Here is a 23823-nt window from a genome sequence, read left to right on the forward strand (position 1 = left end):
TCTTTCCTTCAGAAAAGAAAAGACAAGATGTTAGTTTTAAAGAAAATGTTTATAAAGTTTGAACATTTCTGAACAATTAAACATTTCATGACATAAACAATTCTTTATATGAAACAGTAAATATCTCTTATGGTGAACACTTAAAAAGTAATTCCAAAATAAACACTGTAACACTTTGCCTGTTCACCTTTTTTTTTCTTTTTTCTTTCTTTACAACCTTTAAAATCCGTCACTCGAGGCACTTTCTGAATGAAGAGGCTTTCCTGTACGATGACGTAAAAACAAAAAAAATGCTGAGACAAGATAAGCGCTCCACCGCTAAGGCCGGAATGGGCACACACCGAAAACGAATCCGTCGCAACTTCGACAGCGGACGCGCCGGCAGCATGAGGCGGACACGCACAGGTGCAGGTTTTAAATAGAATTCCACGCCGCATATTGCATCGTTTTCAAACTCCAACCCTGCCGACTGTACAGTACGGGTCCCTAAAAGGTGCGGTCGTAAGGCAGCTGAAGTCCCGGTGCGGCTTCGAAAGACACAAAATGCCGCACGACGACAATACATTTATCGCGGTGCGGAAACGACAAAGACAAACCTCGCGTGGAGTCTCTCCTAAAGAGCTTCACTCGCTGGAAAACACTGCAAAAAGTTCCCGGGCCGCCGTTTTGACTGCAAACGCTGAGAACTGGTCCCGGTCAGCTGATTGTACGCCGAGTAAAAGGGAAAAAGATCCTTTTTTCGGCTTATTTCGTCACTTAAATAAACCGAGCCCGCTCTGAGTGGATAGTTTAAAAACAAAAGTGGTTTGAATGCAGGCAACACGATGATGTCGGAAGAAGAAAAAAAGAGGAATGAAAAGTAGCTGGAGGAGGAGAAGAAGAAGCAGAAGAAGTGTTTATGGTTCTTGGTCAGAACAAGGCCAATGTGTGCACAAACTCTGCAGTAGTGGAAGAGCTTGCTTGTCGACTTGGCAACCGGCACGTTGAGACGAGAGCGGAAATGGTCGGACTGTGGCTGCGCGCCGCCCAATTAGAAGACGGCGGTGGCCAAGTGGCTTGGAGTCGGGGGACGCTCCGCGTCCGCCTCCTGAACGTCACGTGACGGGTCCTCCCCTGAAAGAAACGAGTCATCCCGAGACTCAATAGTTAAGCTTATCACCGAAGAGATACTAGTTGCAACAACGAAGAGGCAAAAATGATATGATGATATGAAATGAAAAAGGGTTTTCCTCACCGTGGCCGTGCCCTTCCTCTTCCTCCTCCCCGGGCAGCTCCACCCTGCTCAAGTCCTGCTCCTCTTCGCCGCTCGACTCCTGACGGAAACAGTTTTTGGGTTTAGTGAACACCAAATTGTGTCGGGGAGAAAGCAGCCCAAAAGTGGGGTGGGGTGGGGGTTGGGGGGCACCTGCGATTCGGAGACCCGATCTTCGTCAGAGTTCCGAAAGCCTTCTGGAGCCTCCATGAGGAACTCTAGGCCGTCTCCCGCCTCTTCGTCGCTTCCGGGATGCAAAAAAAATGATATGAAAAGGCAATATTCTCTTTTTTTTCCCCATTAAATTATTATTATTTTTTAAGATTGCTTCAAGTCAAAGTATTTTATGCATTTGTACTTCCATTTTGTATATATATTTTAAATATATTATTTTAATTGCACATTTTTTAAGATTGAAATGATATTTGGATTAAAAGGAAACAAAATCCAGGGATGGACAAACTTTTGCTAAAGAGCCACATTTGATTTTTAAAATGGACCGACAGGCTAGGTCATTATTAGATGAGGTAGAAAAATATATAATAATAATGATGATAATCATTGGTTAAAATATGCATGCAAAATGTAAAAACTAAAATAATTACTATTTTTTAAAATAATAAGTATAAAAGGCTTCATGCATGTGTACATTTATTTTAATACTGAAATAATTGACTTAATTTTGTATTTGAATGCATTTAATTTATAATGACATTAATTATTCCAAATGTTTTTGATTTTGAATTTGCAATAAATCATCAGTGAAGCAAGCTGTATTGTGCCCATGGACAATTTAGAAATCAGACTTTTCAAGGTAGATAATAGATAAGATGGGGTGGCAAGGTAGGACAAAGGTTAAAGCATTGCCCTCACAGTTCTCGGGACCGGGGTTCAAATCCCTACCCTGCCTGTGTGGAGTTTGCATGTTCTCCTCGGGTCTGCGTGGGTTTCCTTCGGGTACTCCGGTTTCCTCCCACATCCCCAAAAAAAACATGCAACGTTGATTGGACACTCGAAATTGCCCCTAGGTGTGATTGCGAGTGCAGCTGTTTGTCTTGATGTGCCCTGCGATCGGCTGGCAACCAGTTCAGGGTGTTACCCGCCCGCCTCCTGCCTGTTGACAGCTGGGATAGGCTCCAACACTCCCCGCGACCCTTGTGAGGATAAGCGGCAAAGAAAATGGATGGATGGAGAGATGGAAAGACAGGCAGAGCCTAGATCCCTTCCAGAGTGAGACATCACCCTCTGACAAAGATAGTCTACTCAATAGAAAAGCTCTTTAATTTCGTACATCAGAGTATTTTAACTATTTGGCATTTGGAAATCTGTGATTTTTTTTTTTTTTTTGAGGGAGGGGGGGGTGTACACTTCGGCACCATTTTGTGGCATTTTGGGTTCAAGTAACAACATTGAAGTGAAGGGAGGAGCTTCCCCTTAATCAGGCCATAGCTTGGTCTAATGTAATTTTTTTGTCACCATCTTGTGGCTATTTGCAAGAGGGCTCATTCCCGAGTCACTGGAAACATTGACTGACCTCTCTCCGGAGTAGAATGCTTCTTTGTCCTCCCCCGGCTCCTCCTCATCTTCCTCTTCCTCCTCCTCCTCGTGGTCGCTGTTGTCTTGCTCACTCTTGCCCTGATTTTCTGCGTGCTGCTCCTCGCCTGCTTGCTCTGCTCCTTTGTCGTCCTTCCGATGCTCATCTTCCTCTTCCTGCTCTTCTTCTTTCTCTTGCTGCTCATCTTCCGTTCGCCGCTCGTCGTCTTCTCGATGCTCATCCGTCTCATGCTGATCAACCTGATCCTCAAGATCAGCCTCCTCCTCCTCCTGCTCCTCCTCTTCTTCTTCTTCTTCCTCCAGGTCAGAGCAGTTAAGAAAGTCAAAACTCTCAAGAGCCGTCTCCACTTCCTGAGTGAAACTAGACGAGGTGGGAAAGGGAGCCTGGAGAGAGAAGCAAGACGTGGACACGTTAACCCTTAAATCCATCGACCAATCGGTGGCAAGCGTTCATAAAGCAAATATTCATTTTTAAGGAGCGCCGATGCCAGCTCAACCGTGCGGAAGACCATCGTCATCATTTATCATGCACTTTTGTTATTGTAGAAATCAAGTTAAAAACTAACAGATGAGCTGAACACATGTCGATATTTCATATATTCTGCAATATTTCCATTCATTGAAGCAATAAATAAATAAATAATAAAATAGTGAATATAAACTAGCATCAACTTACAGTTGAAGCGCCATCAGCGCGTTTCAGATCGTGATCCGGTTGCCTCGGTCCTTCGGCCTCAGTGGTCCCTGCTGTGGTGCGGAGGTTCAAATCCTCAGCTGAATCTTTGGCCGGACATTCTTCGGTCCTCTCCAACGACTCGGCGACGGCGGAAGAAACGTCGGAGCACGAGCGGCTCCGCTCCGCCGAGGTCCCCAGAAGCTCGGTCGATTGGACAGACAGCCTGTCCGTCACAGTACATTCCGGGCCGGCCTCGCCCGCCCGGCCCCGGGGGCAGGACGTCCGCGGGTGGCCGTTGTGCACCGGATCTCTCGGGGGGAAAACCTCGCCGGCTTCGCTCTCGTCCTCCTCCTGATTGGACGACAGCGAGGGCGTCGACGCGCTTGACTTGTGCGGCGCGGGGACGCCGGTTTGCAGGACGTTGGAGGCCGACAGTCTCTGGGCGTGGTGGGCCAGCGCCGGGCTGGACGAGTCGTCGGAGGACTCGGAGGAGTTGGACCAGACGGTGCCGTTGTCCAGCTCTCCTTGTCGCTTGAGCAGAGACTGGAGGAAACCAGAGGACGTGATCAAAATAAGTTGCTGAAACAATGTTGTCGGACACGTTTGCAGATTTTCTTATAGCTGGCATGTGGCTGTTCAGAATTAACCAATTCCCTCGAAGCTCACGCCAATCAATAGAATCCGGATCTCCACTGAGACCAAACGATCCTCATAAGTAAGCGTCACTCGCCATTTACCAAACCACATAACTTTGTTTTACAAAAGTCCGCTAGTTTAACACTAACCCACAATGGCAAACTCTTAACAGGCTAATGAACGTAGCATTGATATTGCATCTTATTTCTGATCAGATTAATGACATTTCCGTTCATTTTGAGTGCTATGAGTTGCGAGCACGGTCATGGAGCGAATTAATGTCGTGCTCGGAAAGCGGCTACACATTTTTCTTTTTCCGCCAGACTTTGACGTTACGGCGAGTATCGAGATTGTCCGGCACGCGTTGGGTGAAGCAAAAGCAACGGTGACAGCATTTGTGCAATCCATTCCAAGATAGCGAATGATTGCAGTGTATGCAAAAAAGATGGGAAGCACCACACGAGTACCGTAATTCCCGGCCTACAAGAGCACACCTGGTTATAGTGTGAGCGCGGGGCTAGCATTACCACGGGCTAGTGTTAGCGTGTCGCTTGTGTTAAACTCTTTCTGTGCACTGTGGCTTATAACCAGATGCACTAACGCTAGCGCCGCATCACCGCATAAACCGCAGGCAGGGTTGAAAGCGTGTGAAAAAAGTCGCGGCTTGTAGGCCGGAAATTACGGTATAATGATGCTAACGGCGGTCACGTTTAACAAGGTGTATGATTGTCATTTATCTGTACATTCTAGATTTCATGTAACATCCATCCATCCATTTTCTTAGGCGCTTCTCCTCACAAGGGTCGATGGGAGTTCTGGAGCCTATCCCAGCTGTCAAACGGGCAGGGCGCGGGGTATGTCCTGAACTGGTTGGCAGCCAATCGCAGGGCACATAGAGATAAACAGTCACACTCACAATCACACCGAGGGGCAATTTAGACGCTTTCCAGCTGAGCTACCGTGCCGCCTATATAGAAACATGTCTATTTTTAAAAATATGACTACAGTGACTTTCTGAACTGTCTTTCTCCCCAACAAATTAAACTAAGACAAATACTCTGCCCTTACGAATACTGAACAACGTATGACGGGTGATATTAGCCACCTGGTTAAACTGCTTTACAAGATGGTCAAACTACTATCGTGCTAACTCCGGTGGTTTGGTCCACTGGACAAAGCTTCCTAGTCAGGTCTCAAGGTTGCACATGACGGTCATGACCACAGCTGACAAATGTGGCGTGCAAGTCAAGCCCAGTGGACGTGTCCCATGCGCCGCGCGGAACAAATGAGCGCTTTGAAACCCGCAAGGCCACCGCGATTCAGGTCAGGTCAGACAGATTTATTCAGGCAGTGTGCTCGAGTCCGGAACAATGAGAGCATTTTTAAGGCCAGGAGGAAAAAGAAAACAGGTGGAAGGCGATGAGCAAACAACCTTGTTTTGCTAGGCAGTTTGCAACTGAAGGAAATTAATAAAAGATATGTTGATTTGAAAAAAAATTGAGAAGTACACACTAAACAGCACTGTGCCACCTATAGTTAAGGTTTAACTATTTTGGTAAGAGTATCTAATCAATTTATTGATCTGACTGCTCCCCTAGTAGATACAGAGAGTCCTCGGTGTATGACGGCATTCTTTTTTTTTTTTGGTGGTGAAGGAACCCAAATTAGTACGTATGTCAGAGCGTGCCATATTCTACTAGTAGTAAAGACATAACTACAGTAAATATTTGAATCATGCACACTTTTAGGCCTTGAATATAAAACAGATCAAACATGAAAATGAATTACAGTGAACCCCCATTTTAGCGTGTGCCACTTCGCATTATGTGATAGCTGTAAGCTTGTGGAATTCCTTTAGACGAAATAATCTGGTTTGCTTGAACTTTTTGGTGATTGAATGTACAATGTTTGATGTGTCAGTTTTGGAGTGACAAAATAAACGCTTGAAGCAAGCATGCTTGACCTCTTATTTGTAGAACTGTGTAATTGAGATTCTTGTCATTTCCTCAGTCATGTTATAGAGCTCGTGCAGGTGACGTCACCATTTTCACGGCGCCATATTGCCGGTCAAAAACAGCTGCTCGACAGTGTCAATGCCCGAGACTTGTGCTGTTGGTTGTCACAACAGACGAGACAGATATTCGAAGAGATCATTCTATGGAATACCAGCTGAAAAGACCAAAAAAGACAGATGGATTTTGCCAATTAAACTTGAAGGATGGTGCCCAACCAAATACACACAACTGTGTAGCAATCGCTTTATTTAAGTTAGGAATTATTCTTCTCAATCTCAAATTCCCAAGAAGTATTTAGAATCCCAAATCGGCTTATTTGCGAACAATGCGTTAAAAAAAAATGACAGGGAGTCGTATCCAGTGTACATGGGAGCATGTTGTGGCCACATGTTAAACTTCGGTAAACCTCTACCCTCCAGACGTTTCTTTGTTTTTTTTTTTGTTTTTTTTTTTTTAATATGCATTGTTCTCGAATGAGTCCAATGTGTATTTAAAAAAAAAAAAGAAAATAAACCGTAGGTCAAAGAGAGGTTTACGTAGGTTAACGTTTGGCCGCAACACGCTTCGTGTATGGAGGAGCCGACTTGGCATTATAAGTACTTCTTGGGAAACGCTACAGAGGCCAATCATAGTTAATGAATGCGAGTTTGTGTAAAACCAGGGGTCATTTATTTAAATCTTGGTATTTGCATTGAATACTAGCTGAAAAGATTGATGGATTTCGGCAAAGGTTAACGTGTAGCCGAACACACTTCCGCGTTCACGAGCCGTCTCCCCGTTGAGAACAGATCCAGCAACGAAGTATTTGGCTGCGTCCAGAATTTTCTACGCTTTCAAACTTTTCTGTGTAAATCTCGACGACTTACTCACCAGATCCATGTGTAGATCCAGTTGTCCAAGACAGGCGCAAGCGTGGTAATAGTCCAATTTCTTATCGCCAAAAACATCAATTTGGACATTAAATATGGGTCCTCTATGCCAAGTGTCTCTCATTTTTCTACGTACCTTTGTTTTTTAATCGCCTTCTAAATGTTTAACGGTATCTGATGAAACTCTGGGCGTCAGTGCTATACGACGTATTTTCGTGTCATCTCCAACCGACTTAGCATTGAGCAATGCTTTGCTTACCTGGCAGTATGGCCAGTCACGTGACTTCGGTGACATAGGTGCACGAGCTCTATGTCATCGGCTACTATTTCTTGACAGCGAGAGAGTGAGAACAAATCCCAAAGAATAATTTAAAAAGTGTCTTTTAGTAACTAAGTTTATCTCAAGAGTATAGGAGAGGTAAAACTATGCAAGTAACGTTTTATCCGGTTACTCCGAACTGTGGATTTTCACCTCAAGTGAGTGGATCCGGAAGGTATCCCCTGTGATAAACGGGGTTCACTGTACAGTGCATGGGTGTGCTTTCTACTTGCGTGCAAGTGACATGGAGATCTTCTACAATAGATCATTGCGTGCTGTTCGTAACCTCAAAATGTTGTATTTCGGTGCCGTCATAAACTGAGGAAGCCCTGCATAGGAATATAAAGGAATGATTCATATCAATCAGGTCAATCACTACCTAGCGCTAGCAAACTATCTACTGTATGTCCACTAGTACTAAAACTACAGCCCACACACCAACTGTAAACCTCTGGATGAGGCTCTTGCACGGCTCAATGTGCGCGGTAAGGAAGCCGTCCTGTCCGTCACGCCCTGGTGGACCGCCTCTGTCGGCCGGCGTCTCTGGGCGTCGCCCCCGTGGGGTGTGCTCTTCAGCGAGGTGAGGAAGAGGAGGAACATATTGGACGGCTACTCAACCACTATTAAACAGCTACAGGGGCCGCAGCTCCGCTCATACACGCTGCCGCTGTCACACCGCCCGCTAGCCCCATCGTTGGCCGCGGGGCTACTCGCGCTAGTCAAGCCACTTCCGCAACCACATGACCTGACACACAGCCCCGTGCGATTATCCTCACACACTTCAGTGCTACGGCTACACACAAAGCAGGCGGGGAGCAGCTGAAACAGAACAAGCCAGTGAAATCAAAGTAGTAGCGAGCCATGATTAGGGCAAATACATCAGTGGATACACTCGCAGGCCACTTTATAAAGGTACACCTGGACGCACACGGGTGGGTCATTTTACTGCGTCGGCAGAATTTTCCAAAATACAGTGACCCCCCCACCCAAGTGAATACAGGAGAAAATCCACAGTACAGTGTTGGGATTGTACCATTTTCGAAAAAAAAATATCCTGTATAGTTTTCCAACCCGACACACAATTTGAACACACTAAAAAAAAAAAATTAAAACCCTTTTTAAAGTCATTGTAAACGGTTTACATGTTCAAAATATCAAAATCTTGTGTTTATTTAGATATACTGAATGTGCCTTGAGGAGGCGTGGCCAGGTAAGGTGGTGTGTCACGTTTTACGTGTTTATTATTGTGGTAGCAGTTTGCTGTCATAACTTACTTAATTATATGGACACAATTCTCAATTAATTTTAAAAAACATTTTTTTTTGCCCCTGCCACACAAACATTAAACACAGTTTGTGTCCCTTATAAACCGTTTTAAAAAAAAAACCCCAATAAATGCAAACATAAAAGGTAGATAAACTACCGTAATTCCCGGCCTACAAGCCTCACCGAGTACATATGTAAAGGAAATACCATTTGGTACATACATACGCCGCAGCTGTGTAAAAGCCGCAAGTGCCCACACTGAAACCTACATTGAAAGACGAGATATTTACAAAGACGGTAACACAGAAATAGCTAAGTGCTAATGCTAGTACCGCGGTGTTAGCGGTTAAAGTAAAACTTACTGGTAAATATCACTGAGAACACAACAGTAACACCAGCGCAACATTAACAGGGGCGGTAAAGTCACTTCCTCAGCACATATATTCCACCAGTGTCACTCTTACCTTTCCCGCTCGAATGCCCCCTTGCGGCCGTTAGAAAAAATGCACAAATTAGCTGAATCACCACATAAACTGCAGGGTTGAAAGCGTGTGAAAAAAGTCGCAGCTTGTAGGCCGGAAATTGCGGTACTTTAGTCTATGTATTGTAGGATCACTGTGTTATGAGTTTACCATTTAAGAGGCGGAGCTGGGTAGGGTGTGATGTCAGCAAGCGAGTCAGTGTGCAAGTGTCTGGGTGTAAGCTGTGGCCAACAGCAGCTCCTGCGTTTATATAGGTTGCTGAAAAGCAACTGTGGTTTGAAAATTTCTGCAATATAGTGGGGAATACCCAGATACAGAACCACATGAATCCCACAAAAATAAAATCCACAATGTAGCGGTACTGTGATAAGTCAACCACAACGTAGTGGGGGAACACTGTATTAGAGACTTCTCTTTTAACAGCAGTCTGCCTGAACACTGCAAGCGGCTACAATATTTCTACGAATGGCAGACCCCCCCCAAGGCCAAATTTGGAGCTGCATTGCATGGAACGAATAAGATGAACCAGATGAAGTGGCCGGCGAGGAAACGGGTTTAATGGAGAATAACGACACGGGCGAGTTCGGGTTGACTCACATAAAACACTTGCTCCCGCATTGAGGGAGTGTCAGGAGGGCTCTGATTGGACAGGAGACGCTTGGAAACGGTACTGCTGGACGATGTCTGGTCGTCCTTATCAAAAGGACTAAAAAGCAAAAAATTATGATTACCAACGGAGTTGTGTTGAGAGACTAAAAGGGTGCATAATGCGGGTTCAATTACCTCCATGTGACTTCTAAATTCAGCTTAACCGTTCCCAGGTCGTTAATATCCACGGCGAGGGTCTGCGGGAGTGGGCAGAAGAGGTCGAGCATTTCGCAGGACACACTTCCGACCACCACGTGATTGGCCAGACTCTTCAGTTCTGTCACCTGAAGAAACGAGGCCCATTGGAGGAGACCGTTCAATTGTGCGTTCAGTCACAATTTTGGGAGGAACTGGTTGAAAGCCTCTGCACGTTAACACAGTTTGTGCTTACCTTAATGGACAAGAGTTCAGTGACGAGAGGCAGGAAGATGTACTCTTCGCTGTCCCATATCTGCTTGCTGCTGACTTCCACGCGGCCTCGTAGCCGCCATCGCTGACGCCCGTAGCGCATGAGCACCTGGCGAGTGGGCAAACAGTTTGTCCTCACCGTGAAAGCCAAACATTTGTAGCACCTCTCACGTTCAATACATCTATCCATTTTCTAAGCCGCTTATCCTCACGAGGGTCGCGGGAATGCTGGAACCTATCCCAGCTGTCAACGGGCAGGAGGCGGGGTACAGATAGCGTGGCTCTAGCATTATCGCGGCGCTAGCATTAAACTCTTTCTGTGTACCGTGGCTTATAACCAGGTGCCCTATTATCTACCTTGAAAAGTCTGATTTCTAAATTGTTCATGGGCACAATACGTCTTGCTTTACTGTAAATTCAAAATCAAAAACATTTGGAATAATGTAATTATAAATTAAATACATTCAAATACAAAATTAAGAGAATTATTTTGGTATCAAAATAAATGTACACGTGCATGAAGCCTTTTACACTTATTAGATTGTATTTTAAAAGATAAAAGTGATTAGTTTTAAATTTTCCATCCATGTTTTAACCAATCAATATCATTATTATTATTTTTTTTTTAACTTCATCTAATAATGGCCTGGCCCATCTGTCCATTTTAAAAATCAAATGCGTCTTTTTAGCAAAAGTTTGCCCACCCCTGGGTTTTGTTTCCTTCTAATCCAAATATTTTTTCAAATTTTTTAAAAAAGATGTGCATTTAAAACATCCATCCATCCATTTTCTTTGGCGGTTATCCTCACGAGGGTCGCGGGGAGTGCTGGAGCCTATCCCAGCAGTCAACGAGCGGGAGGTGGGGTACACCCTGAACTGGTTGCCAGTCAATCACAGGGCACATCGAGACAAACAGTCGCACTCACAATCACACCTAGGGGCAATTTAGAGTGCCGAATTAATTTCGCATGTTTTTGGGATGTGGGAGGAAACCGGAGTGCCCGAGAAAACCCACGCAGGCACGGGGAGAACATGCGAACCCCACACAGGTGGCTCCGGGTTTGAACCCGGGACCTCAGAACTGTGAGGCCAACCCTTTCGAGCTGAGCCACCGTGCCACACACTCAATATAAACATCTCAACATAATCTTTAAAAAATTAATTGTGTGACTTTGCCTAAGATGTGTTACTATAAGTGAGTACAACACCCTCATATTTTCCCTTTTTTTCTCATTTCATTTCAATGGAGTTGAATGTTAGAAGTAATGATGGGGAAAGAAGCCTAGTATATCTTATTTTTAAATACAAAGACATGATAATAACACCCCTTGTTGTAAAAAAAAAAAAAAACGCGCATGCTGAATGAAGTTAAGACTCAAAATCATCCATAAATCTGAATGTTTTCTTGGTTTAAAATTTTCCATTCAAATTTGATTGTACTTCACAAATGTCCTAAAATGAACCTCTGCGTGGGTGTGTTTTTTTTACCATTATTGTTTTATAGTACCTCATATTGGTCGCCCGCACACAACCGAGCGAAGCCAGCAAGGCCTGCAACGTGAACGAAAAAAAAAACATGTTGAAATGAGAAGAAGGAAGAGAAAGTGATGAGTGTGCAAAGTGACTCACCCTTCATCTTGACATGGAATTCTCCCATGTGGCTTTCCAGTTCGCTCTCCAGTGAGCACATGTGCTGCATGCACACCAGCATGGCGGTTAGCGTCAAACAAATATAATAATAATATTTTTTTTAAAAAGTGAAGCCAACACACTGAGTTGGGTTCGAGGCTCTTACCTCCGTACATTCCCTAAAGCCCCTGTTAGCCTCACTTAGGCTCTCCCTGGCCTCTTTGCTCCCGGTGGCAGAGTTAAAGGCCGCCACCATTTTGCTGGCGCCGTCTCGGAGCCGCCGCTGTATGCAGTAAGCGTCGTACAGCTCCTCCACCTGAAAGCGAAGGCATGACCGCAGTTCCACTTTTGGATGGAAATAACCCAAACCCCGTATATTGTGTAGTTCGGATTTGAATCGTTCAAAGAAACCTTGCTGAGGTGGAACTCCAGACGACGCATGAATCTCTCGATGGCTTTCACTTGCTGAATTGACACCAAGATACGTGCAAGGTTAGGTCAGGTCATAAAGAGAGTACAAAGTCTGGTGCGTGTAGAATCTATGAGATCCAATACAGTAGCTGTATCAGAAAAATATATCGTAATTCCCGGTCCATAAGGCGCAACTTTTTTCACATACTTTCAACACTGCGGTTTATGCAGTGATGCGGCTAATTTGTGCATTTTTTTCTAATGGCCGCAGGGGGGCACTCGAGCGGAAAAGGTGAGAGTGAAACCAGTGGAATATATGTGCAGAGGAAGTGACTTTTGCCGACTGTTAGCGCTACGCTAGCGTTAGCGCTGTGCTAGCATGTTACTGGTGTGTTTCAGTGGTACGTTTTATTTAGCATTAGCGATAGCGCTAGTTTTAGTGCAGTGCTAGCGTTAAACTCTTTCTGTGTACTGTCTTTCTTTGGAAATATCTCGTGTTTCAATGTGGGCACTTGCAACTTTTACACAGCTCTGGCGTATGTATGTACCAAATGGTAATTCCTTTACAAATGTATTCGGTGAGGCTTGTAACCAGGTGCGCTCTGTAGGCTGGGAATTCCGGTATCTTGCCAGTGGTCCCATTTCTACCGATGGTTTAACACTTTAATCACATTAATTCTATTTGCAGGATTTTTTTTGGGGGGAGGGTTGGGGGTGTCTTTTGTTATTTGCTTATATGTTATATATTTACTACGTCTTATGACGAGTGACAGCCATGGTGTGCATACTAGAAGAAGCAGCAAAATGTCCACTGAAACTAAAGAACGAGGTGGGAAATTGGTTAATTATTTACATTCCATTTAATGACACAATGAACTCTTTGTCATTGTATAAAGTATGATATGAAATATCATATCAGACCTTTCTGAGGGGGTGTAAATTACTCATGAATTTTGTGCGTCTGCAGCACGGCTCGGTCCCTGTACCACCCTGACAGCTGTAATTTTTTAACTTGGGGGCCGACACAATCAGCTCCCAGTATAACGTGCAACTACCACAATAAACATATTGTTCAACTTGAACATTATTATTTTCAGGAAAGAATTTTAGATACAGCTCTCAATATTGGATCTTAATAGATCGTGTGGGTTCGGATGACCGGTGACTGAAAACAACATGATGTGAATGAAACTCACCTTATCCTGCTCATACAAAGACCCCTGTGGAAGAAAATACAACATTTAGCATCACAAAGAGTCTAATTAGCATTCTGCCTGGCACCGCTCGAAACTGGTTTTGAACAGGCGGCCTCTCACCAGCCGACCGTTCCTCTTATTTTCACGAATCTGCTGGCCCAGAGTGTCCAGCTCCAGCTGGTGGACCTGCAAGTATGACCTAACAACAACAAATAATGAACGGTTTTGTCGACGTTCCGCCGTTTCTATCGGCTAAATGTCCACTCACTGTAGGCCTCGGCGTAAGGCGGCGTACACCTCGTCCAGCCGTTCGGGCTGGGGTGTTTTGGCCGGGGGCAGCTTGGTGGAGCCTGTGAACATCCTGTTTCCTTACAAGGCACGATTCTCTTGGATCAAACAGTGCTGAGGGAGGGTGCAGGGCAGAGACAAAAGTTCACGTCTGTTGCAAGATTATCGTGAGGAAAATGCACCAGAGGATAGACGAGGGCGCGAGCTACCTGCTGACTGAGGGGGTCCCGTCACTACTGGAGCATGCTGGCAGGGCTGAAAGTAGCACGGGGGCTTTAAGAAACTAAAGGACATGTCCTGGAATTGGGCACAAAGGAGACCACCATGTTATCTATCAAAACTTTACATGGTAATTACTGGGGGGGGGGGGATCAGAAATTTATAAAATTATGGTTACCTCATAATGGGGAACTTACATGCAGTTAAGAAAAAGATAGTTCAGAACAATCCTGACAAAAACAACGAGCCATCCATCCATACATTTTCTTTTGCCCCTTATCCTCACAAGGGTCACAGGAGTGCTGGAGCCCATCCCAGCTGTCAACGGGCAGGAGGCAGGGTTCACCCTGAACTGGTTGCCAGCCAATCGGAGGGCACACTGAGACAAACAGCCACGCTCACAACCACACCTAGGGGCAATTTAGAGTGTCCAATTAATGTTGCATGTTTTTGGAATGTGGGAGGAAACCGGAGTGCCCAGAGAAAACCCACGCAGGCACGGGGAAAACATGCAAACTCCACACAGGCAGGGCCGGGATCAAACCAGAGTCCTCAGAATTGTGAGGCCAACACTTTACCAGCTCATACACCGTGCCGCCACAACGAACCATATTTTTTGTATAGTGGTACCTTGACTTAGAAGTATCTCTATGGAAGTAGATTAGTGCCACCAGGATCTGAATTTGAAATGTAAAGTGATCACATTTTCATTAGTTGTATTTCAGTGTTTAATGTTAACAATTCAACTGGCTACAATTCGCTGTCTAAAATTCACCGCCTGTGCCACGAAGCAGGGTTACTTCAGGTCAGAACCGAACACCCACCAAATCCAGTTACACTTTCTTAGTATGTGACGTCACGTGACTAAGAAAGCATAACTGCGATTGGCTGGTGAATTGTATGCAGCGAATTGTAGCCGGTTGAATTTCAGACAGTGAATTGTAGCAACTATTGAAAATGTGATCACTTTACATTTCAAATTCAAATCCTGGTGGCACTAATCTACTTCCATATATCTCAACTTAAATGTTTTTCAAGTAAAAGGTGTACACGGGTCATTTTTTAGCTTCGGATTGCGAGCCAAAAATTTGAGGAATGAGCATGTTTTGGATATGAAGTGGGGGAGGGCGGGGTGTTGCAATTCATGTATAGGCTTGCAGTTTTTACAAGCTTATCATTCCCTGTCCGATAGCTCGCCAATTGACTTTGGAGCAGCGTTGCAGAACTGCCGGCTGGCAAAACGTTCGTCTGTCCCTGACTGCAGGGCAGTTTAAGAGGCTTTACGCCTGTCACAACTGCTCCAAAGCCACGTAGAATTTACGTTGATACAATGACATGCTAACAAAAACTGAATAGAAAGTGTCAAATATACCGACGGCCTCGTGCTGGTCCGTACGAGACGCAAAACCAAATTCTGATCCAGTCCATTCCCATGGAATGACTCTAACTTGAAACATTTTGCAAATTCCTCAATTTACTAGAAGTTATCCACTGTTTTGGAACCAAAACTGTACCTGAGAGGAATATCCCTCCCACTCTGCCATTATAAAGTGACCTCATAATGAAAGTAGGAAAAACAGTGATAAAAGACTTCTTTTCACTTCCAGTGTGTACATTTTTTTTAAAAGTCTCTGAGTCATAACCTGACACGCTAGCGGCGACCACAGTGTCCACCGGGCAGCCTTCTTCAACTCGTCTCGAGTCGTCTTCCTTCCTTCCTTCCTTCCACGCTCCTACATCGATTCCTCCTCCCACCTCCACATCCACATCCAGCACCCGAGAGCAGGAAGTCTCATAGCGGCCTCCATACAGGAAATTCTACACAGACGCTTGGCCCCACAATGCAAAAACTACTCCTGCAATGTGGGCGAGTGTGTAAAAAAAAAAAAAAAAGACAAAGGAAGAATCTTTTAGGAATGATAGAAAACCGTGCAGAATAGTGTGATCAAGGATACTATCTGAGGAGGGTCGTGCCTGAGCTCAACTGGTTACAAAAGAGATTAAGTCTTAAACCAACTTAAATCTGTCAAGCAAGAGACTAACCCATATTAGCATATGGGATCTGTGAATGAGTGAGGGCTTTCGAGCAACTCTGTATTGTTTTGCACTCCGTTTGCAACCGCAAAGCTTTAAAAATGTACAGCACGTTATAAAATCACCTTCCCACAAATGTACAACGCGGGAAAACACGGGTATTAGCGGTTTAATCAAAATTTAAACGCGCTGTTTGTTGTCTTCACAGTGATGGCATGGCGGCGGGGGGTTGGGGTGTTCCATGGAAGGCAAACCGCTCATCTAGGTGACATACTGGGAGGATTATCAGGAGGGGGTCCAGGTTTTGCTTTAAAATTAAAAAAGGGGAAGAAAAGTTGTCATAGTGTAACATTTGCCTGTTTCGGGACAAAAAGCTGCGATTCTTTGATGCTCCTCGGAAAACAAGACATTTTGAAAGTACGTACGCAAATGTATAAATTTGCAAACCGAGATTCATTGCACCTTTGGTTTTCGTCTCAATTCGATGATCTTTTGTCCCTTTCCCTACATTAGAGATCATTAGCTGCATTAATCCTCTCCGAGCAAGCGGAACAAACAAAGAGGACACTGTTTGAAAGCACCTCACAAGACTGGAGTTTATTCCAAGCACCCCCGCCCACCCAAAAAAAAAAAAAAAAAGTCTCACACACAACCTCACACAATGCATTGGCTCGTTTGGCCCTCCTGACCTGCACATTAATGGTACAGTTATAAAATATATTAGAGGTAAATTTGAGTTCATTATGGTCACTCAGTGCAAAAAGCTTGGTCTTTGGAACCGTGTTTACTAATTATCGTTTGTCAAGGAATACTTAAATAGTAAACTGCTTTGTATCGAACATGTAAATGAAATAAACTACCGTAATTTCCGGCCTATAAATTGCGACTTTTTCTGCATGCTTTCAACCCTGCAAGTTATGCGGTGATGCGGCTAATTTGTGCATTTTTTTCCAAACGGCCGCAAGGGACACTCGAGCGGTAAAAGGTAAGAGTGAGACAGTGGAATCAATGTGGCGAGGAAGTGACTTTTACCGGTATGTTTTTCTTTTTAACTGGCCCTGTTAGTGGCACACTAGAGTTACCACCGTGCTAGCGTCTTGCTGTTGTGTCTCAGTGATTCTTACTGGTATTTTTTTTTTTTAAACCAGCCCTGTTAGTGCTGTGCTACCATGTTGCTACTGTGAAGCTGCCACATTTAATATATTTATTTGGTTGTTTTTTTTACCTACCGGTATGTTTGTGCTACTGTGTTTTTGCTATGTTAAGCTAACCTAAGGTATTAAAGCTTTGAAAACTCTGTGTACAGTCTTCCTTTGCGAATGTCTCGTGTTTCAATGCGGGCCCTTGCGGCTTTTACACAGGTGCGGCTTATTTACGTACCAAATGGTATTTCCTTTACAAATGTACTGGGTTGAGGCTTATAAGCAAGTGCGCTCTGTAGGACGGAAATTACGGTACATTAGTCAAGTTTTTTTTTTTTTTTAGTTTTCAAACACTACTCGGATGCACTAATTATGCCTTTGCTGTCGCATAATTACGACACACCTGATCCTGACAAGACTTCCTCAGGTAATTTTGATCGGTGATTCTCAAAGTGTGCTACGCGTACGCACACAAAGGAATCAGTTGTATTTCACTTTTAAATTCAATACATGTGCACTTCTTCGATAAGAACTCTTTATTTCGGTGAGTACATTTCTGATTGAACCTAGTGTGCATTACTTTTATCATGTTAGTGTACTACTTAATTAAAAGTTTTGTATTGAATACCTGTATTAGTAATACATTATTAATTGACGTTTTGTGTTGCTGTTGATTTCAAAACTAGATATATCAATCTGGTCCTTGTATGTAAAAATATGATGAGGAAACTGTACGTTTATATTGTTTTACAGTTTTAACAGCCCTCTGAGGGAAACAATAACAAAGTGTAGCAATGAAATTGGCACTCCTTATTTACATATTCAAACGATTACCGCTACAAGATTCCGAGGACATCACAATGTCCCATCACTGGTGTGCTATTTTTAGAACAGGCCTCCGGGCTACTCATGCGGTCCTTGGTGACCCCTGACCTACAGTCTAACATTAACTCAATCCAAAATATGTCCAACGAGGAAACGCTTCTCAGATATGTGACTCTAACCAGCCATATTATCCTACACATTAATGGCTCATTTCATGTACTAAATGTAACAAAGAGGTCCTAAAGGTCAACCTTATATTTCCTGTAGGTCTGAGATGACCTCTGATAAATAATTTAGATCACTCGGGCTCTCAAACAATTTACACCAAATATCACATTTTAAAACAGGCCTGCAGGCCACTCATGCGGTCCTTGGTGATCCTTGACCTACAGTTTAACATTAATTCAATCCAAAATATGTCCAACGAGGAAACACTTCTCAGATTTGTGACTCTAACCAGACATTTTACCCTACACACTACTGGCACATTTATTGTTATAAAATGTACTAAGTGTAAAAAACGGGTCTTAAAGGTCAACCTTATATTTCCTGTAGGCCTGATATGACCTGTGATAAATAATTTAGATCACTGGGGTTCTCAAACTGTTTATACCAAGTATCACCATTTAAAAACTCTTACTCAGTACTCCGAGTACAACCATCATGACCCACATTAAACTAGGAGCATTCCTAATTTGTTTGCCACTGTCACATCAGGCACAGATTGAACTGGATTTAAAAATGGGTAATAATAAAACCCACTTCAACAATGAATGACCATTCATTTCAAATGTACTGCACATAAGTTACCTCAATAAATTTTTCAAAACAAACAGTTCTTAAAGATTAAATGCAAATTAATTTAAAAGTGAAACACACTCTACGAGGAACGTGACTTCCATAGCACACTTTGCGAATTACTGATTTAGATAGAATCTTTAAATACATGTTCCATAAATCTGCACTGATTTCCAGTAGCTAAGTGATGTAATACACTTGCGATGACCCAAAGTTTACCACGATTTCCATTCAAAACGCTTAAAATGGGAAACGACAAGTCCTATTTGTGACGCCCAGCATCTTAAAATGGCAGTCAAACAATAACAATGAGCTGTTTTCTTCCGCTGTTAGGCTCCGGTTTAGTTGCGTGTAGACGAGCCTTGATGTGTGCGTTTGCGGGGGATGGAGGGGAGGAGGACGTGATGAAAAGTAGAGGTATTATTACATTTAAAAAAAAAAAAAAAAAGGCACACACACAATCTCCTCGTTCGCAGATTAGCGGATTAGCTAACCCGGCGGCAGCGGGCCATTTATCGGATAAACACAGTCGCATCACAGCCGGGGCCGGGGCCGCTTCACTCGGTTCTCGGCGGAGGATGGAGAGTAGACCCGAGCGAGCAAGGGGGAGAAAAAAAAACTTGGGAGCCACATTTATATTCCACTGAACGCAGCCCCAAAACGACCTTTAACAGCTAAATAATTGCTCGGAAATAAACTAACATAAACACAGCGGGAGAGAGAGCGAGAGACAAAAAAAAAAATGGAGAAAAGGGAAAACACGAGCGCGGCGAGCTGGCGGGTATCAGTGGGACAACAACATCCCATCAAAGCTACTTGGCGTCGCCCAAGGCAAGAGGAATTTTCAACGGGTTGACCTTGCTGATTAAAACAAGCTCCCTCCTTACCTCTCTTTAGATGTCCGACAGGCTGGGGACTTTGGCCGCATTCCCATGTCCAACGCGATGCTCCTCCGCACACTTCTCAAGTTATTCTGGGCGCTGTCTGTCTCCTCGATTTTTTTTTTTTTTTTTTGCTCCACAAAGCGGACACCGTTCACCAAAAAAAGACTTCCTGTGGGTGACTTTCACAACAAAGCTCACCGTGACCCTTACGTGTTGGGATGCAAAACTACAGGAACTCAATAAATTAGAAAAGGGTGGAAAAGTCCATTAGTTGTACATTCATTTATCATTTGGGGAAAAAAAGTATTTTAGAGGCGAGGATCCCAACCTAATTTCCTCATTCCTACTTTAGAAATCATTTTAATTGTTTCTTCATTGTTTGAACTACTTAACTGAATAATGATTTGCAACTATCCTAATTGATTGAAATATGAAGTATTTATCAGGATGAGATACACGAAGCAAATTGCAAACGTTTTCTTTGCAATTACCAGTGCTCGATCATGCAAATTAATGGAAAATTCACAATGACTCACCCACACGATTCTTGCAGTTTAAATCGGTGAACGTCTCACTGAATGAATAATTCCAATGCATTTAATTCATACAGTGCTTCTCTCGAGACTACAGCTGCTTTCACAAAAATGATCGCAAATAACGTGCAGTATTGTCTTGACATACAAGTGACCCAATTTACGTGTTTTTCAAGATCCTAGCTGTCGTTTTCCTGATTTTTTTTTTTCTTTGACTTGTGAGCACAGACAAATGTGAATACAGTTTGGTGGCCGTGACTCAACTTACTTCAGAACTGGCAACATTTCGGGAAACAATTGTTAAAAAAAAATGTTACAAGTTGTTTCAACTTTTTTGTCAAACTTAGAACAAAAAGAATGACACTTTGCATACAACCGCATAGCTTAATCCAGTGATTCCCAAACAGTGTGCCGGGGTACATTAGTGTGCCGTGAGAAGTTATCCAATTTTATGTAATTGCTAAAAAAAAAAAAATATTCCAAGAAATAATGTATCTTTATTCATCTGTTCATGCCACTGAGGCACAATGACAGAACAAAAAAATCCTCTTCGATTAGATGGCAGGAAGTACATACAGTAATTAATCGATCCATTTTTGGTAACATTTACTTTTGTTGGTGTGCCGTGGGATTTTTCAATTGTAAAATATGTGCCTTGGCTCTATAAAGGTTGGAAATCACTGGCTCAATCTTTCAGACCGGTATTTTAATATTAATGGTATGTTGTGGCGCTTTAACCCCTTAAACAGTAGAGTGAACACAAATGGAGCAGCAAAACATGTACAAGATAATGTAGCACTTGTGTCATGTATTTTTTACCCACTGCGTAGAACAACCAATGTTAGTGCCTTACTGGTTAACTGAGATGGGAGTTCGACATCTCAATGAATAGCACAGTGGATGCCCACATAGATATGGTACAGAATCTACAGACTTACCTGTTTGCAATCCCCCCCATTTTTCAAAATGTATGTTTTGTGGGGAAAACAGCTGATGGAAAAACACCAATCGGTGGTTTATCCCCACTTATAAAAGCTTTAAATTGGGTTTAAAAGAAGAAAAAAAAAAATCACCTAGATGTAATCATGACGGCCGTCAGTTGCCCTTATCAGTTGGTCTTATACTGCCCCCACGTGGCCAAGGCAGGTACACCAGGGCGAGGACAAAGTAACTCAATTGATGCAGTGAGGGAAAAGAATAAGTAAAGTATTTAAAATACCATTTAATTATGTCATTATTTTAGTACAATATCACTGTCAATTTTTTGGGTCATTCTCTGGGAAAGTTGGAACCGATTAACGGCATTTCCATTCATCTAAAAAGTAAAAACATTTTAATTTTAGGGTTACAAAGATTGTCACGGAATTGATTTTATGTATCTCACCACCACACAGTGCAGTACTACAAAGTGCGATGCAGAAACTTAACATTGAAACAACAACCTTCAATAATGTACTAAATCTTTTGATCTGATGATTGCCAAAGGTTGCGCAAAGGACGGAGAACTGAATATGGATAACAGGCAGGAATGAGCAGTTTCTCAAAATTTACAAGCAAAACGAAAGCATGCGCCATGGTAAACACAAATTACCATTGTAAAAGCAACAAGACGTGCAGAAGAATGGTAGAAAAAAAAAAACAAATGTTTACAACCTTCGCGCATACAACTCATCCCCACAACATGGTGAAAAGACAAACATTTTTATTTTGATATCCAGTCCCTCCTCCCGGAAAACGAGTATCCGCGAGTTGCTGTGGCAACAGGATGTCCCCCCTCATTCTGTGACAAGGGTTTTCTCCTACTCCGTTTAGGATTCCACGCAGAATCCAAATGGAAATAAAAAGCAGATGCGAGTTTCCATGGGCGATCAAGCACCAAACATGTCCCAGAACTACGGGATGTCACCGTGTAGGTTCGGTAGTTGTCGCTCCAGGGCCAAATAGGACCTCGTCAGGCGGTGTAATTATGTACAATATGTCCAGTCTAGACACTGGATTACTTCAACCGAATTGTTAAAATCAATTATGTGGAGTGACTCACATTTACAACAAAGGCAAATAATTCATTTAGGAAAATAATTGCTCCGAATATCCACCAAATTGCTCTCAAACCTTACTTTATAGATCTACAAACACAGACACACGCACACACAGTATTCAGTGGAGAACTAAAAAGGCCGTGTAGAAAAACTGAAGAGTGGTAATCAACTCGGATCTCATCTCGCACACCCATGCATGTGACAGGCACATGCATTAGTGTTTTCTGCATAACCTTTATGCTTTTTAAATATTGAGCAGAGCTGTGTGTTTTGATTTTTGTTTGAATATTTTAACTTGCTTCAAAAGGCAGAATGAGGTTGATGCATATGAACTAAAATATTAACGAAACCATTACATTGGCTTGCATCTTCTTCTTCTGTTACATAGAACACCAGACACCTTCCGCCATCTGTTCCACCCCGCTTGGACCAGTTTCTTCACTTCCTTACCACACTCTCCATTGCTCTGTATTGTTGACCCCAAGTATTTGAAGTCGTCCACCCTCGCTATATCTTCTCCCTGTAGCCTCACTCTTCCCCCTCCACTTCACTCATTCATGCACATATACTCTGTTTTACTTCGGCTAATCTTCAGTCAGCGCGTGCCTTTATACGTAATTATTCCTCTGCCTGTTCCCTGCAGATCACAATATCATCTGCGGACATCATGGTCCAAGGGGAATCCAGTCTAACCTTATCTGTCAGCTTAACCATTACTACCCCAAACAGGAAGGGGCTTAGGGCGGATCCCTGATGCAGTCCCACCTCCACCTTAAATTCTTCGGACACACCTACGGCATATCTCACCGCTGTTCTCCTGTCCTCATACACGTCCTGTACTATCCTGACATATTTCTCCATCACATCGGATTTGCGGCGTTGGCTTGCATATACAGCTGAAACCAAAGGTTTGCAAAATACTGAATTGTAAATAAAACGAAACTTTTTGTGCTTTCTGACTGTAACTGAAATCACACTTTACCATTTTAGGCAAATTAGGATAACCAATATTATTTGCCTTTAAGTAATTTGGGGAAAAACATGTAATGTCTTTGGAATCTTCCAATTACGTTTATTGACATACGAATTCGAGATACACCTATGGCTGTATTTGAAGATACACATGAAACACTGCTTCATTGTGTAACGTGAAAGTCAAAAATAAATCAGCCGAGAGAGGAAGAAAATTGTGGATTTGCACAAGTCCGGTTCATCTTTGGCTGCAATTTCCAGATGCCTGAAGGTACCACATTGAGCCATTCAAAACAACTACATCCAAGTATTAACACCATGGAAATGTCCAGCCATCGTTCCACTCAGGAAGCAGAGGTTTTCTGCGTCCCAGAGATGAAGGTGTTCTGGTCCCAAATGTGCCGATTAACCCAAGAAGAAAAACAAAAGATTTGTCATTATCCACTGTGAAACAAGTACTGTACTGAGATGGACTGAAATCCCATTTGAAATAGAGTTGTGGCAGCAACATGTTCAGGGGTCGCGTTCATCCAGGATGGACTGATGCACTGTTGATGGACGGTTTCACGAGGGAAGAACTTTATGTGCAAAACCTCAAGATGTCAAAGTTCAAGGTGGGTTGTAAATGGGTCTTCAAAATGGACAAGGACCAGAACCATACTTCCAAAGTGGTTTCAGGAAAACAAAGTCAGTGATTTGGAGTGGCCATCACAAAGTCTCAACAACGT

The 23823-nt window shown here is 43.2% G+C and overlaps 1 protein-coding gene across 2 annotated transcripts; it reads right to left on the minus strand.

Moving 5' to 3' along the window:
- Positions 1-30: 30 nt before the first annotated feature.
- On the minus strand, positions 31-19707 carry ripor1 (RHO family interacting cell polarization regulator 1). 2 transcript variants are annotated; one of them, XM_061814121.1, is made up of 18 exons: positions 19555-19677; positions 15512-15724; positions 13859-13946; positions 13630-13763; positions 13482-13560; positions 13362-13385; positions 12166-12219; positions 11921-12070; positions 11755-11818; positions 11633-11676; positions 10109-10234; positions 9853-10001; positions 9667-9775; positions 3483-4025; positions 2787-3190; positions 1406-1496; positions 1235-1313; positions 31-1113 (listed from the first exon to the last, which is right to left on the minus strand). In XM_061814121.1, the coding sequence occupies exons 4-18, from the start codon at positions 13719-13721 to the stop codon at positions 1031-1033; spliced, it is 2091 nt and encodes a 696-aa protein (XP_061670105.1). In that variant the 5' UTR covers positions 13722-13763; positions 13859-13946; positions 15512-15724; positions 19555-19677; the 3' UTR covers positions 31-1030. The 2 variants fall into 2 exon arrangements, with proteins under 2 accessions (XP_061670105.1, XP_061670104.1); XM_061814120.1 differs by lacking the exon at positions 15512-15724 and having other exon boundaries at positions 19555-19707.
- Between the last annotated feature and the right edge of the window lie 4116 nt (positions 19708-23823).

Source organism: Syngnathoides biaculeatus, chromosome 3 (assembly GCF_019802595.1).
Source record: "Syngnathoides biaculeatus isolate LvHL_M chromosome 3, ASM1980259v1, whole genome shotgun sequence".
Lineage (NCBI taxonomy): Eukaryota > Metazoa > Chordata > Actinopteri > Syngnathiformes > Syngnathidae > Syngnathoides > Syngnathoides biaculeatus.